This window comes from Centropristis striata, chromosome 19 (genome assembly GCF_030273125.1).
Source record: "Centropristis striata isolate RG_2023a ecotype Rhode Island chromosome 19, C.striata_1.0, whole genome shotgun sequence".
In the NCBI taxonomy this organism is placed as follows: Eukaryota; Metazoa; Chordata; class Actinopteri; order Perciformes; family Serranidae; genus Centropristis; species Centropristis striata.
Window position 1 is genome coordinate 18,413,403 of NC_081535.1, and position 17,048 is coordinate 18,430,450.

Consider the following 17,048-nt stretch of genomic DNA (forward strand, 5'->3'; position numbering starts at 1 on the left):
ACCCATTTATTTTCATATATTTACAGATTTTTTTTAATTTTTATGGTACTCCTATGACTCTGTACAACATACGAGTACAGACCTGAGCTGGACTGCTGCTGGCTGCTCTTCCTCTGAACACCAGGTCCCATTTAAACCTGCTGCTGGTCAATGCAGGACATCTGGAATGTGCACATGGAGGAGGGGAGGAGGGAAAAAAGTGCCTGAACAACTGAAGGAGGGAGGGGGAGCCTGTGCTTCTCATTCTGCACCCTCCACCGGGAAGTAATAGGCTTAAGCCGAGCTGACAGCGGCACCTCGTTCTGTGAATTCCTCACAAAAGAGCAGATTACGGACACGGGGCAGGAGGGAGAGGAGAGCTGGGATTGTGGAATACTTTCATGACATGATACTTGATACACAAAAGAACAAAAAAAAAAAAAAAGACTTAATATGAATAAAAATGCATTTTCACGTGAGTCTCCCTCTGTTTTTTACTTTTTTTAAATGTGTGTTAGGAGTGAAACTTTCATTATTTCTCATTTTAATGGATGGTTTAGTTAATTACATCGAATTTACAATAAATTATCACATTTGAGAAGCTTGAGTCATCAAAAAAATTTAAAAAATGTTTTACTTTTTTTTTTTTGACGGTCTGGAATAATTTCCAGGTGATGCTGTGTGATAATATCTCAATCAGAATTTGTTTAGAATATTTTTTATCACTGAAAAGGCTTATTAAAGCTAAACAGCAGCAATTAAATAGTATGGCCTGTTTTGACTGGGGAAAATGACAGTCAATAATAACACTATAATGGCATACATAATTTTATCTTTTATCTCCATATTGATATATTGTGACACATTTTCTGGGCCATTGCACAAGGAGCATATATTATAATAATATACTTTAAGTAAATTGAAAGTAGAGCTGCAATGATTAGTCAATTGATTGATAAGTTAATCAACAGAAAATGAATTGGCTACTCTTTTGATAATCTAAAAACTGTTTTAGTGTTATTTTATGCAACAACAAAAAAGCCCCAAAATTTGCTGCTTCCATGCTTCTTAAATTTGAAAGTAACTGTTTTAATGTGTTTTTTAATGCTTTAATCAACAGAAAAGCTTTGAATGTTTTGGATAAAGCAAAGCATTTGAAGATTTTACCTTGGATTAGACCTGTCTGACTATTTTCTGACATTTTATTTAAAAACAACAATGAATCGAGAAAATAATAATAGTAGTCCTCATTTTGATCCTCACACTTCTGTACTTTCATTTAAGTTTTAAATACAGGACTTGTGACAGAGTGTTATTACGGTGTGCTGTTGCTATTTTCACATAAGCAAACCCTTAATTAATAGATATAGATTAATTAATACCACTGAATTCTTCTCTTCCTTAACAAAATTAGATAATTTCATGGTATATATCATTATGTTTCCCAACTCTAACATAAAAGTGGAAAAGGTCAGTGTCATTTTTAACTCCTTCTGTCTGAGAAGTTCCTTTAAAGCCTTTAAACTGAGTCCAAGTCTGAGTCCAGCAGACGTGAGCGAGCCTGAAACATAATTAGTGTGTGTGGGCGGGACTCAGCATCACTGTGACAGTTTGGACAGATGGTAGAAATAAAACACTGAACTACAAATCCACTCACAGGTAAAATAAAAAGGTACACCATTGTCCAAGATCAAAGATTTTGTTTATTTTCAATCACATACATATACTATTTTTACATACACAGTTCCTTTAAAATGTTGTGTTTACAGTAACAGCTTTCAGTATTTTTTTTCTTTTTCTTTTGCATTTGTTTTGACTTTATTTGAAACGCTATAGCCTGAAGCTTTGAGATCAGCGTGAAACAGATACAATTCCTCTTTTTTTTTCATCATTTTTTCGTTTTTTAAACCTGACAATGTCAAAAAAGAATGATTCATTAAAACAGCACGGAGTAAAAGAAAGAAGAGAGAAGGAAATCGTAAAAGAATCAAAGAGAACAACATCACCTGATTCAGATGAGCTATACAGGGTTTCATCATTGTAGAGTTCCACATTTCAAGACTCTAAACATTTGTAGCTTCACCTGACCTTTGCAGTAGCTTGCCTCCCTGTCTGAGTGCAATAACGTGTTTATTGCATTGTTGGATTGTTGTTATTTACAATATGACTTGAAAGGAAAAGGTGAAAATCAATAAAATGGGGGTCACAAGTACTGAGTCCAAAGATTTTACGTTGGCACAGCTGAGTACAAGATGCATCCTCACTTGTGACTTCACATTGGCAATAAAATGATGGCTGAATAAAAACAAAGAAATGGCAAACAGACATGATTTTGGCTAAATCCTGAATCCACGAGAGATTACTTTACATCCCTCGGGACAAAAATTAGGAGCAGGATTGATCGACACATTTCTAATTCTAAAGTTTATGTGACTGAACGTGAACACACACATGAACTACTTCCAAACACACGACCGCACCGACTCTCCATTAACATTCTTAGAAAGCAATCCTACACAAAACCTTTGCAGTGAAAGAAAAATGTGAAAACATGAACTTTTCAATAAATCTGTCCACATTTCCAGATCACATCTTCCGATTCAACCGTACAGACAGTTTGTGTTGAATGCTGGTTAATCTGAAATCACACACACACTGATGACAAAGCAGAGCAGCAACAACGTGAGTGAAACAATTAATTTTCTACATTCAGTGCTGACAACCCAGCTGTTGGAATCACCTCGACTTCAGGTGCATTTAAGAACCAAAAGCACCTTTTTTTATTACAACAGAATTGTCTGGAGGAATGTCTTATAAAAAAGATCACATTCAAAGAAAGAAAGAAGACAGATAATGTTGTGATGGTTAAAAATGCCCCTGTAGTAATATCTGCAACAGTACTGTGAGTATCTGTGGTTGTAGGAGTCGGCTCAAAACACTGAGACCCCTTTGTGAGAGATTTTCAAAAAAGTTGCACCCTGTTTTTTTTTAAAGATTGCCCTGGCCAGACCCTGAACAGAAAGCCAAGCTAGCCATAGCTTATTCTGGAGACGCCGCCCTCGCTGACCCTCTCAGCTCTGTGAAGGTGCTGTGGTTTACTGTACATGAGCCACAGGCAGAAAGAGTGTTAACAAAGTAGCTGTTAGAAGTTATGTATATCATTTATGTGGGGAGACATTTTCTGTACAGCGGCAGGGTGCGTTATGACTCCACGCATTAAAATAAACCAGACTTGGAGATACTCTTAGACTGTCAGATGACATGTTAAGAAACAAATATGTGAAATGTCCACAGTGCTGAAAGTCGACTAATCCATCGACGGAAAATAATCGACGACTTAAAAGTAAATTTTCATGCAAAAGTTGCTGTTTTCAGCCACTTGATTGTGGTGATTTCCCGCTTTTCTCTGCTTCATATCATTAAGTTGAATATCTTTGGGTTTTGGGCCGACACAACAAGACATCTAAAGACATCAGAGAAGTTTGATTTCCACTATCTTCAGCCGATTAATCAGTAATGAAAATAATTCTTCACTACATCCCAAGGATGTTTTAACAATGTGTTGACTGGGATTAAACATTTATTCGACAGTAGTGGACTTATTGTATGAGCCATGCAACTTCCTGAAGGAGGAAATATTTTGATATTCAATTGTTGTAAATGGTGTTTTGGCTTGTTTGACACAAGCAGATGTCTCTGTTTGTTTTTTAATTAAAGCTGGGGTAGGCAGTTTTAATTTGGTGTCATTTGGCGATTTGTGAAATGCTTATTGGGGACGTTTCTATCAACTGTTTTAGAGCGAATGGCAGAAGATGGTGAAATGTATTGCTGTAGGCTAATCTGTCAGTTAACAGGAGAAGAAATAGAGATTTTGCAAGGGAGAAAAAACAACAACAAAGAGGAAGTTGCTAATCGGACAACTTTGGCACTCACAAGAGAAAATGGAGAGAAGTCTTCAGGAGTTGGATCGCAACTTAAAATTGTTCTTTCATGTCAACTCATCTTGACCAAACTTATTCGGAAAAATCGCTTCCATCTCCTGTTTAGTGGCATAACTATTTTTCAAAAAGACAAAATCCACTTCATCCACTTCTTATTGAATTTTGTTGTTTCCATCAAGCTTTTTTGTCATGCGAATCTGCACATTTGTTTATGTAAACAACTGTTGCAATTTAAGTGGTCTGAGAGAAAACTAGACTTGTTCACCTCATCTTGGCTCTGTTTTTATGGTTTCAGAAAATCTAAGCTGTGACAAGAGACTTTGGTCAATAAAAGGTATTCTCAGAGAGTGGGCATTCCTATGGGCTATTCTCCAGATGCTTGTTACTTTGGGTAGCCTGACTCTGTGGTGGAAACTCCTGCAGAAAAAGGGAAGATGGACTTATCAAATAGAGTCTAACAGATAAGAATCTGACAGTAAATGTTTTGTGTTGATTTTTTTGTGCCTTTTCTAGAAAACTGCCTCTCCCAGCTTTAAGGGACAGTTTAAGCCTCTTTCAGTATCTAATTACCTTTTACTTGTATGTTGACATTTATCTGATTTATTATGCATAAAGCATAGATTTTGTTTTCTTCACACAAACACAGCTCACAGTTTCTAGAATGTCTTTCCATCTGACAGCAGAAATAATTTCTTTGCCTGTAAAATTGGATTTCTTAACCCGGCATCTGTTCATGGTTCTTTGCCCATAAACCCACACAACCTGCATGAGAACATGGAATATGGCAGTGGAAACCAAGAACATGAGAATTATTAAACCAAGGATAAAAAAACAACTCATACTGTAGATCTTCTACTTCTTGTTGGAAAATATTTTATCTGAAGTATTAAAGAAAGCTGTAGTTACACCTTAAGTGCAATCACCCATTGCATATTCACAACTGTAGTGAAAATATAGCATGTTTTGACATGAGCTGGCTCCTGGTGAAGCGAAAAACAGATTACATTACAAAGTTGAATGCATGTAAGTGTTTGTGCGTGCGTTGGTGTCCCAGTTTGAGAAAATCTGGTCACACGATGAAGATTCACTTTAAAGAAGACGTTAAATAAAACGCAGAATGTCAGAAAACCTCTCAAGTCACGTCTTACTCCATATAATCTGAACAAAGCAATTTGATTCCACACCACAAAATGTCACTGTCACCACCTAGAACCTAAAGATAAAGTGCCAACATCTGGCCCAACGGTGTTTTTTTATTCTCTCCTGGGGGGGTTGGATAGTTTTAAGGCAGAAAAAGAAGAAGCAGAGGGAAAAATACCAAAAATAATATAATTTCTGCACTTGCAATGCTTCTTTCCAAAAGGCACTTGCCATATTCAAGTTCCATCTATCAAAATAAATTAATCAATAAATAAATCTTCCCGCTAAGAAACAATGTAGTCAGCAAAACTGTTGGGTAGCAACTTTTACAGCTCCTTCTTTATTGTTTTTGTGTGTTTTGTGATGCAATGATGTACATTGCTACGAGGTTAACACTCATCGCCCGCCTTTAAACTTCCCGCTGCATCGTTTTCATCTCTTTCTAAAAGCTTTCTGTGTCTCACAGTCAAATAAATAAGAAACGTCTCCCTGTCGGGGACGCCACAGTGAAACAGACCGACCTCCCGTGCCTATGAGGGGTTAATGGTACACAATGACATGCAGGGCTGTGGGCCAGCCCATGGGGTGATGGAGGGACCGATCGTACACAGCCAGGAGAAAAAAAAGGGACATTACACACAAATCAGACTTTTTAAAAACCCAGTTAAAGGTCATTTTAACGAAGTCTGAGCACAATCAAAATAATTTATCTCAGAGTGTACTGACCCTTTAAGTCCCGAACTCGAGCCCTGACATTTGCTCATGTCATCATGGCTTGCCTGTGGTTAACAAACACACACACACACACACTCACACTCACTCATCCTTTCCTGTGACCAGACCCCCCCATGTCTGGAGTTAGTTTATATATAAACAAAAGTCTCTATACAGACTCATTTTAGCATACAGTGAGATTAGCATTGTTTTAAATCTAACCATGCAGGACTACAGCGATAGGCGGGGGGGCAACTGAGGTGGAAAGCGGTGATGTGGCAAGGTGCGCTAGTCAGAAAGAAACTCCCAGTGTACTGGCCGTCAGTCCCACTCTGTGTGCCCCTTCAGCTGTACAGAATTACATTATTTACAAGTAGAGCAGGGAGCGGTGCTCTGCGTGAGAGCAACTACATTTCCCTGCAGAATAACCACATAAAAACACACGAATCAGGCAACCTTACGTCAGGGTTGTGTTGGATTGGGGATGAGGGCGTCTAAGACCAAGCCTAGAGGTTAAAATACAGCAGTGTCGTTACATAAGGGGCTGGAGAGGAGAAGAGGAGGAGGAGGATGTATTGTACAATAGTGATGAGCAGAATGGCAGCCCACCTTGCCACAATGATTGGAGCATAAATGCTTTTGTAAGGAATTGGGAGACCAGCAGCCAGCCAATATGCACTTTACAGGAGATGCAAGTCGAAGCATTTGGTCGTCTTTGTTTGGATGCCATATACAAGATATGTGGGGTAATATAAGCAAAGCAACTAGAGGATCATTAACATATATCTCAGCTCATTTACTTCAGTTTAAATACCACTGCTGTTTTTGAATGACAATGCACAGGCTTTAGATGTCATCATTTCAGATTCTGTGTTTCCATAACTTTTTTGTTCTGAATATATTTTGATCTTTACTCTTTTTCCTTTTTTTTCTTTTTTAAACGTATTTTCAGTCGGTCGTTTGGGTTCTTCACCTCCGGAAGAACATGGGGTTGCGCAGGCAGGCGGCTAGTCACCTGCAACACCCCAGGGGTCCTGCAGAGGTCTCCAGGCTGCTGTCAGTGTCTGAGGCCAGGGTCTGGTCGGTGGACATGGAGGAGATGTCGTTGATGGAGGAGGAGGGAGGGAGGCTCTCGCTGCTGTTCACGGCTGCACCTGTGCTAAGGGAATCAACAGCAGCAGGGGGTTACAACGTAAAAGAGTCCCGGGCAAAGACACAAGCAGAAATACAACCACAAGAGATATTTTTGTCAAGTGCACACAGAGAAATGTTGCAGCTGCATTTGTTTAATGAGCAACAACAAGGTGAACAACAACCTGTATGTCTGTAATGAGACAGGGGTCAGTGAGGTCTGGGTCCAGTGGATTTCACAGGAAAAATTGTCAAAGGCTGCAGTGTCTTTGACTTTAACATTTACAGAACAGCAAGTTCAAGTATAAACCTAGACACTGTTAGGATTTTATCTTATACTTGCAGAAGTTATTCTGTTTTGATAACACAAACATGTTTCTACATTTATAGCAGCATTCATCAGGGGTCCGAGCAGCAAAGCTTGTGGCTGGAGCCCTATTGTTTTTGTTCTCATTATTATTCGTCTTTGACTTTTTCTTTTTCTTTTTCTTCCAGACACATACTATTATACTCAATGGTCTCAATGATCATATTTACGGCATAGAGTTAAAATTCTTCCGTCTTTTTCATCTACATCTTTGCACCAAGGTTATTCTCTACACAAAAAAATGTCAGAGTTTGTCAATCTTCTCAATTTTTCCAAATTCCTATTTTCCGAAGTCACCTTTTCTGGGATACAAAGGTCCAGGTTTTGAAAACCCCTAATTACTACTTGCCACAAATGTAGCAATTCATGCATGTGGTATGTTTTCAAGTGCTCATTGAGGTCAGCCTGCTTTGATTGCAGCTAAAATTCATTAATGCATCACTACAGTTGTCTGATATGACTGGGCCTAGTAAGATTTATAATTAGTTTTCTAATCAGACATCCACCCTTTCTTCAATTATAATCTGATTTTCTCATATTGATCTTGTTTTGAAGTCAAATGTGGAAGCATCCGGCAGTAAACTTTTTGAGATTTCATTAAAGAACTCTTAATCGAGTCTCAGCTGCTTTATTTGTCATTAGTAATGCGTTTAACAGTTCATTAAAGACCCTGGACTGCTCTGATTTATTTATTTTCTCGCATAAACTGTCTCTTTTTGGACCTAACATGGTAGATACGTTATTTCATCTTCGTTTTTTGCTTATTATTATACTATCTCTCTGATAGTGAATGGATCTGGGGTTTAAACTTGGACAGATCTCCATTTTCAAAAAAAAGTCAATGTACCAAACTGCTCTGTGGGTTCAGACCGCTCTTTCATTAAGTCCTCGCTGAGCACATTCTGCTCTCTTTGATAAGTTTATGAGCAAATCAATAGAAAAACGGGCACTCCGCTTCTGCTACAGGAGACGAGAGCTTGATAAAAAAGGACGAGAATATAAAAGTATTGCCAACATGAAGAAATTGCTAAAACAACAACTTTTACGTCCAAACTTCTCCTCATCTCTGTAGAGGACATGTACGGTGCAGGCAAACTGTAAATCTGCTGTTTGTGTCTGTTCCCTGTGGGAGGTAATTGCTTAATGGAGACTGGTGGGTACTTCAGCTGACCCAAAATAAAACGCAGAACAAAGCAGGATTAATGGCTGGCATTAACTCCTGCAGTCACTTGTAAGTTTACTTACAGTAAATATATCAGAAATATCTGTTCAAAGTCGGCACGCAGGTGCAGAATGCATTAAAATTAATTTATCTTTAAGATGATTTGAGCATAAACCACACTCGCAGTATTATAACTTACTGAAATGGAAGATTAATTAAGCCTTTACATCATGAATGAATTAAGACTAATTTAGGTGGAACTCTGGCCAAAGTTGTGGTGTGAGATTATAACTCTTGTGTGCTGCTTTGGCACCGTTTCTCCATCGTGTACTGTGCAGCTACACTCAGTGAACTACTTTTCCATCATCCAGGAATGATAATTAATGTGTTAATAATAATATAGATTATATAAGAAACACCTGCTGTAGCACCGGCTTGGTAATATCTCTATAAATAAATAATTACAGCATTAAAGATGTTAAAATTTCCAATATGTAGTAACATAAAAAGAGCTCCAGGAGCCGTCTGGTTCAGAGTGATGGCATCATATGTGCACTAAGCTCTCCTGTTCTCCTGCTGCAGTAAAACTCTGCCTTCTGCAGCTCTGCACTGCACTGTGTCTGCTGCATCAGATGCTCAGCCAGCCCTGCTGCTTAATTACTGGTCGATAGTAAAAAAAGAAGAAGAAAGATGGAGGTCAATTTGTGAGAAACAGAAGCATAAACATATCGTCTTTGTACTGTGTTCAATTGAATATCGATCAAAATGGATTTGTAAATCACTGCATTCTGTTTTTGTTACATTTTTCACAGTAGTTGTGGTGTTTGTGTATGTTTTATTAAGATATTTGTTTACTGAAGTCACTTAACTTTACGTTTACTTTGTCTAAGTTGATTTTAAAAAGTGCATTTATGTGGGAGGAAAAATTGTCTTTCTTTCTTTCCACCCTTATTATTATTTTTCCTTATTCAGTTATCTATCTATTTACCTTATTGTTTATTCTAGCTTTACAATGATTAGTTACTCACTATACAATACAAATTCACAGGAATGCTACAAGTATGAAGAACATGATATGTTAACTAATAATTTCTTTTAACTCCTGCAATAAAGTATGAAAAAAATAAAAGTTCATGGATTTCACTGCAGCTTAAGCTCCTCTTTTTGCACATGGCACTTCACCGACCCTTATTTAGTGTTTACCTATGTTAAAAAACAATCAAGATTGAGTGGGATTCTTCATTCAGCACATCGGGCAAATTTGGATGTTTCAGATGGTTTTGTGCATTTGGAGTTGACTCTTCTTCATTTCCCTTTATGTTCACTTGCTGTTTCTGCAGGATTTAGCTTTCGTCTGCTTTCAAAAATCATCTTCAATCCTCAAATTCACCTATATTTTGTTTTTAATGTATGCAATAAGTTATTTTCACAGAGATGTCTGTGTGGCCTGATCAGTGCGCTAACATGACTCCACACTGCCTCTCTGTGGCCAACTATGAGAACAGCGCTGATTGTAGTTGAACAGTATAAAATGTCAGCTGCAGCCGAGGACTGAAATGTCCTGTGATGGACCCCAAAGGACCCAGGACATGTTAAACACACACACATACACACTCATTAAAGTGCAAACACCATGTGCTATTAAATATATATTCAATCTTTGCAATTACTGATTAGCTGTCCAACAAAAAACATTTAACAAATACACTTGACACAAACACTAAACAACATTTAACTTAAGGAGATGCAAAAGACAGAGACACATGGTCAACAACACAATGGGTTTCTCTATTTACAATTAACTCCAGTAAGGTTATAGTAAATTCACTTACAGAGCGATTAGGGTTATGCACTGAGAGTACCTGAAGGTGAAGGCTGTCCCTTCACAACGCCATTCTTCGTTCTCTCCTCAAAGTTCATCACCTCTTTGTAAATAAGTTCTGCAGGGAGCAAAATTGAGGAGAGGGAGTCATTAAAATACATAAAGAAAACAGTCATTTAAACACACTTTTCTTCACTGGTTTTATTAGTCATTAGTCCTCTAATATTTCCTGTTAATGTACAGTTTTTTGTTGTTGTTTAAAGGAGTATTTCTCACCTTTCCATTCATCAATGGAGTGTTCTCTTTCATCCAGTTGCTTGTCGTAGATCTGAGGTGGAGGCTAAGTGGGAGAGAGTACAAACATTTTAGTAACATTCCAACATCCAATCAACAAAGATCCATTTAACATGACATGAACACGGCTGATATCACTGGATATCTTCAGGGCGGATAATCCACACAAAAACGTCTCAAGTTTACGTAACAATGCATCAAATTTAGCAATCTGAAATTGCTGACAAATCAATATAAATATGAGGATGAAAAAAATGACACCCGACTATTAATTTGACACTTTTTAACATGTACATGTACATGTACAAAGACATGCTGGGGTATCCTGTATGCACATGTGGATTATGAGGGAAATAAATAATGCAAACGAAGGAAAATAAACAGTCGTAACATGCTTTATTTTAGCCTTAATGACATAAAATGGTGATTCATTCATAATTGAAATATCAATATATTTGTCACATATATCAGACATATTTCAGAGGAATTAAACAACTGACAGATAGTGAGAAAAAGAACAAATCTGAGATATCTATGTCCTTCACCCACAGGATTGTCATTTTATCTAACAGGACACAAATATGCTGTCGGCACCCAGTCAACCCTGCTGATCCCGACCCAGACTCTGACACCATAATCTCAGTGCAGGTGACAGGACCACCCGTAAATCTCTGGTTTGACCTTGGAGGGACAGTTACATTCAGTAGCCACAGCAAGACAGAAGTGAGAGGTTTTCCTCAAAATATGCAGAGTGTATTCTTTTCTCTAAAACATGTATATTATGATAATTCTTTATTGTGATGTTACGATTTACAGTGCTGAACCAAATATGTACGAAAGCCCTGAGAGGCAAGTGAGAAAAAACATTCTGGTGATCTTTTTTTATATCTGATCTTAAGAGTTTTCTCTCCCTTGTTTATGATTTAGGAACAGGTGAAAATAGGGTATTGCCAGGATAATTTAATCACCTTTAACAGGTGGAAAAAATGCTCCAGCTTGTTCATATTTCATTAAACCAATCACAATTGTCTTGGGCGGTGCTAAGCCCAGGATGTATTGATGGTGCTCTTGCAAAATAGATAAAGGTGAGAGCAGAAGGGGAGGACAATGACATGACATTATGCCAGTAGTCTACATTGTACATCAGAAGTCAATAGTCAGAATAATAAAGAAATAAAAGCATTCATGTTGCTTTCTAGGTCACGATTAAAGTGCATTTCATCTTCTTCCCAAAGAAAGACATGACAGCAATGTCACATAAAGGTCTAACATACAATATATGTTCCTGTGTTTCAAGATCAAGAAGAAAGTTAAAGCTCACCTTGAAGAAAACAGAAATGTGTTAGCTCAATTTAGAAAGTGGTGCACTTCAGCCTCTTGTGGCCAAAAAGAGTACTACAACAACAAACACATTTTATTTTATTTTTTTAACCTGCCAATTTTTTATCTTGATTTTTTTTTACAAAAATTACCTTGACAAAACATTTGTCACCTGTTCTTAAGTCACAGTAGGAAAGAAAGCAATTCAGATCAGAATTTTAAATATATGTATTACCAATTTGTTTCTTCTCACTCGCCTCTCAGGGCTAAATGATAAATATGTCTCCTTTAATCTTCACTTATTTTCTTTGATGTAGGGCGGTTGTTATTTACCATGGATATTTGGATGAGATCTCTGGCCTTCATCAGCATGAGATGACATTAGAGAAAGGGAAAACAGCAGAAAATGTGTTGAAAATGCCATTCACAGCCATATCAAACATACCACATCAACTCTAACAACAATGTCAGCATTAAAAACCATCAACAACTAAACAACGTGGACAAGCGCACAGTCATGAAATCCTCTAAAAATGAACTACAATGGAGGTGTGTCGTGTGGCGTCTTTATAAAACTATTACTATACTATTTATTAACCAGCGGGGTAATTATCACTGGTCATGCACTCATATCGGTTTCTGTGCAACTATATTGTGCTGCAGATGGCTTTTTCCCAATCTCACTGTCACCTCATACTAATGAGGCACTGATGAAGAAATTAGACTTCACCAAATGGACCAGAAACACCACCACTCTTACATTACAAAACAGAACAATGCACTAAGCAAAGCAGCAGTATTAACTTTATCTAAGGAGTAGCACTATTGGAGGTTATTCTTACTGAACATAAGAGCTATTAAAGTTAGATATCAAGAATAAAACCATAAGTGAGAGAAAAATGAAAATGAGATGCAAACCAAAAATTTAAAAACAATCATAAATGCACTGATGCAGCAATTATCACTGACACAGCTTGTAGTTTATTGTTGTTGTAAATCACTATAATTGCTTTTGTTTAAATAAAAAATAATAATAAATATGGAAAGTTATCATCGTTATTCTTTGTACGCCAATGCAAATGTAAATGTAAACAATGCTGACCAATCAGAGACAGAAGAGAGAGGATTAAGCTCGGGATGGTAATCAATACACAGCTCTTCCAAAGGCCTACTTACCGCCTCCACCTCAGCTGGATCATACCACACGTTGATGTAGGGGTGCTGTAAGGCTTCGTCCACCGATATCCGTTTAGCAGGGTCGATGATCAGCATCTTAGACAGCAGGTCTCTGGCCTGGCTAGCTGTGTTTTGAAGAAAAACGGAGAGAAAAAAATAACGGTTTAGCTCATGAGGCAAGAAAATATTCCCTCTATGTCACAAATACATGCCAAAGGGAAACTGGAGCACAATAAGGCAGAAAGGGAGGAAGAGAGAGAGAGAGGAGAGAGTGAAATGTCACGGATTAAAGAGAATAATAAACAACAGCAGCTTTCAAAGGAAAGCAGAATCTCACAAAGCCTCAGTCACATTTGGATTAGGAAATAAACACGCCGTTTTTACAGAGTGAGAGCTTTGCACAAGATATTTGCTATGACAGCTGCTCCATTATGGCACAAATAATGATCACAATTATTTCACTCAATACTGAGATCACGATTAGTGAACAGGATAAGTCACTAACTCTGAAAACATCATGCCTCTATTTTAAAAATTGTCTTTTTAACTATAATAGATATGACTAAACTGAAAAACAAATAAAAATAAACATTAAAAAATATGAATAAATACAATTATAGGCTATATATGAATAAACATTTAAACAAAAAATAAAATAATAATAAATAATATGTTGTTAATGTAATGTCATTAACATATATTCAACATTTCATAAACTATATTAAATTATACTATATTATATAAAACAAGACAAAAAGGGGAGCATCATTGTGAAACAGAAAACAACACAATCATCATTTTATCTTGGTTATCTTGTGTAAAATAAAAAATTTTTTATAACAAACAAAATTTGATAAATCACCCACCCTGTTTGCTTTTGCACTACGTGATTAAAATGGACCATAGGCATGGAGTTCAGATAATTCTGCAACACTTTATTGACCATCCAGATATCTTTGCCTTTTTTATCTATCTAATTGAAATTCATGATCCTGGCTCGTTCCATTTGCTTACTTTTTATTTGTAATTAATGCAACATGTAGGTCTCTGTGCTGTTTGTAACATGCTGATTCAGTCTACTTGTCTGAAATAATGAATGAAATCTAAGAAATGCTCTCACTGCTGTAGTCTTATAAGGGCACTAGTGTGTAGAATGAATCACTGTTTTTTAATTTAATCATTTGGCTTCCAACAAAATGAAATGCCTTCAGCCTCAGCAGTCGCTCACTTGGTCAGTGTCTCTACCCTCAGGCGGTCTTGGACTGATCTGAATTTGAGAACCCTTAAACCACACAGCAGCTCTCTCCTACACACACTGACCCCATTATAAATAGCTCTACAGCAGCAAAGGACTGAAGAAACTGAACAGGAAGAGACAGATGAGTCGGGCGCACCCGCTGCATTCTGCCTCAGCATCAACTCGTCAATAACAAACGGATTGTGAATCTGTAAAACGACTCCTCCATCGCTCTCCTTCCACCTTTCCTCATTCCTTTCCCATCTGTCTTGTCTCTGTCCTACAATACTGTCTGTCTGTCTCTTCCTCAAACAGTTCAAAATAACCAAAGCCCAGAGGATGTCTGCCTCAGTTCCTACCTGTGACAGTACAAAACATACAAAACAGCAGCACTTCAACCCGCTCTCACACCCTCCCACACTCACTCTCTCTTTAGGTGCATTTCCTTTAACACTGTCGCTCCGGCAGAGAGCAGCCAGAATACAAAAGTGATTCATGAGAGGAGCTTTGTAGTCTGAGCGGGGCAACAGAAAAAGCATATTTCTCTGTATCTCAATGGAGGGATTTTCCACTTTTTGAAATACTGGGAAGAGCTATTCTCAGCTGAGACAAAAAGAAGAAATGGTGTGTTGGTTAACGCTCTGCATAAGAATAGATTTAATTCACCAAGGCCCAGAGAACGGGGCTCAAAAAATAGAGTTAATGTGGAGGCCCAAAGGCAAAAATGTAAAATGAAAGGTTTTTTGGGGGTAGAAGTTGACCAAACAAAAGTTTTTCTCTCTTATATATGAAATAAACCAGAAGAAGACTCTACCAAGCACTAACCTCCGGGTCTGAATTTAAACCTGTACTCTTTCTACTGGCCAGCAGGGGGCGACTCCACTGGCTGCAAAAAGGAGTCTCGAAGAAAATGACCCTATTTCTTACTTTATTGGTTACTCAATCAACATATTTATATCAGTTTATGGTCTAAATCTTTAGTTTCAAGTCTTTCAATACAGCATGATGTGTTTTGTACAATATAATCCCATTTAGAGTAAAAAAGATGACAAAGCAGGGTACGCTTTGGGGCTGGGCTACCTTGTGCTTGACAAGTCCCTACCATTGCGCAATATGTGTTTTATGTTTGAGAATTTTTACCCTTTACAGAGGGTTTTCCATTTATTTTTTTTTAAGTATTTTGCAGCCTCGGTTGTACTTAAAAACATCCTGAGCCAGCTGTTTTGGTATTTTTTTTACAGTTAGTATGTTGTATTTAAAGCCTGTTTTTCGCAGTGGTGGAATTCAACTTAATTCTGTACTTTAGTACATTTTTGAGGTATGTGTACTTTGCTTGAGTATTTCCATTTTATCTCATTTTTATACTTCTACTCCACTATATTTTGAGGAAAATATTGTACCTTTTACTCCACTTAGCTGGCAGCTATAATTACTTTTCAGGTCAAATTTTAACAAGAAAAACATGATCAATTTAAGGTAATTAGCCTTCCTCATAACAGTAATATTAAGCAGTTAAAATGAACCCTCCATAAAACCATGATTTCACTTAAAACCATTTGCTGAATTAATCTGTTGGTTCTGCTAAAGAATATCCACAATTTCTCATTTGACAATGCAACACTGCTATCCTGTCAAAGTGTGTCCAGGTGCTTTGAAGCAGAGGTAGTGAAACCTCTCCACGGCTAAATAATTTATTGAAACATTTAATGGACAGACATCATATTTCTCGTATGATTTGTAGCAGGCATTGTAATTTTAACAGCATCACCACTCATGTGTGGTGTAAAAACTTCTTTTTACAGTTGCCCCCCATAAACAACTTTATATCTCACATTTTTATCTTGTGTGTAAAAGTTATTATGTCCTATATGGGAGATAAACTGTAACTTTTTACACTTTATGTTTCAGGGCTTCTGTTATAAACAAAGATAAAAAATTCGAGAGAGCTCTGCTCTGCAGTATCACACTTTCTATACAGATATGCTGAGGGTTTAAATTCAAATAATCAACCAAGTTCATACACTGCGATCTAACAAAATGGTCAATAATAATACAGTTTTAGGTTCTAACCTTTGAGTTTGTTGTGCTCAGAGTCAGCAGGAAAAAGGCAGTCAGGGAAGAGCTTGGGGAAGGTGAGCCCTGCATACTTTGGCCGGTTCTCGACGTAGTTCCTCACTGTGGGCTGAAGCTTCTTCATGAACTCTGGTGAGGGGGTTCCCAGCTGCTCGATCACCTTGTTCCACTGGTCGATGTCTGGTGTGGATCAGGGTTAAGGGAAACAAACACGGAATATGCAGCATCCTGTACGTGTCAATGTCCACTCAGGTACTTCTCCCACACAATAAAAGAGAGTTTGAATTAATGATAATGGAAGTTGTGAGACCAAATAAAATGTAAAATAACTCAAGAAAGAAAGAAAGAAAGAAAGAAAGAAAGAAAGAAAGAAAGAAAGAAGGTGGTTTGTTGGCAGACTATCATCTGCAAAATACAAAAAAAATATTCTAAAATGCATGGTCACCAAGTTTTTATTTCTGATCTCAAAGCTGATTTCTGAAATAAACCACCTGTGACGGCACCAACCTGTCACTCAAAGCATCCAGTCCCTAATATTACATAATATAAAGGCTTAAAGTTATGCATAAGGGGTGATTATTATAGTAATTTACCGTAAAGTTGCCCTCAACAGGGAAATTAGCTATAAAGGCCTAAACCATTTGTGGTAACAGGCTATAAACATGTTATTTTCTGCTGTAAAGTCGAGAATT

The 17,048-nt window shown here is 37.4% G+C and overlaps 1 protein-coding gene across 14 annotated transcripts in view; it reads right to left on the reverse strand.

Annotated features, from left to right (window-relative positions):
- Positions 1-1,789: 1,789 nt before the first annotated feature.
- The window catches only part of mapk10 (mitogen-activated protein kinase 10), a 45,216-nt gene continuing 29,957 nt past the window's right edge, over positions 1,790-17,048 (reverse strand). For 4 of the 14 annotated variants that reach the window (XM_059357527.1, XM_059357526.1, XM_059357522.1 and 1 more), the window contains exons 9-14: positions 16,354-16,536; positions 13,047-13,171; positions 12,204-12,230; positions 10,533-10,596; positions 10,297-10,374; positions 1,790-6,928 (exon numbers count right to left, since the gene is read on the reverse strand). In XM_059357527.1, coding sequence (XP_059213510.1) covers positions 6,786-6,928; positions 10,297-10,374; positions 10,533-10,596; positions 12,204-12,230; positions 13,047-13,171; positions 16,354-16,536 — 620 coding nt within the window. In that variant the 3' untranslated portion in view covers positions 1,790-6,785. Of the gene's footprint in view, positions 6,934-10,186; positions 10,375-10,532; positions 10,597-12,203; positions 12,231-13,046; positions 13,172-16,353; positions 16,537-17,048 lie in introns of those variants that run through there. The other 10 variants (XM_059357524.1, XM_059357523.1, XM_059357530.1 and 7 more) reach the window with 9 other exon arrangements.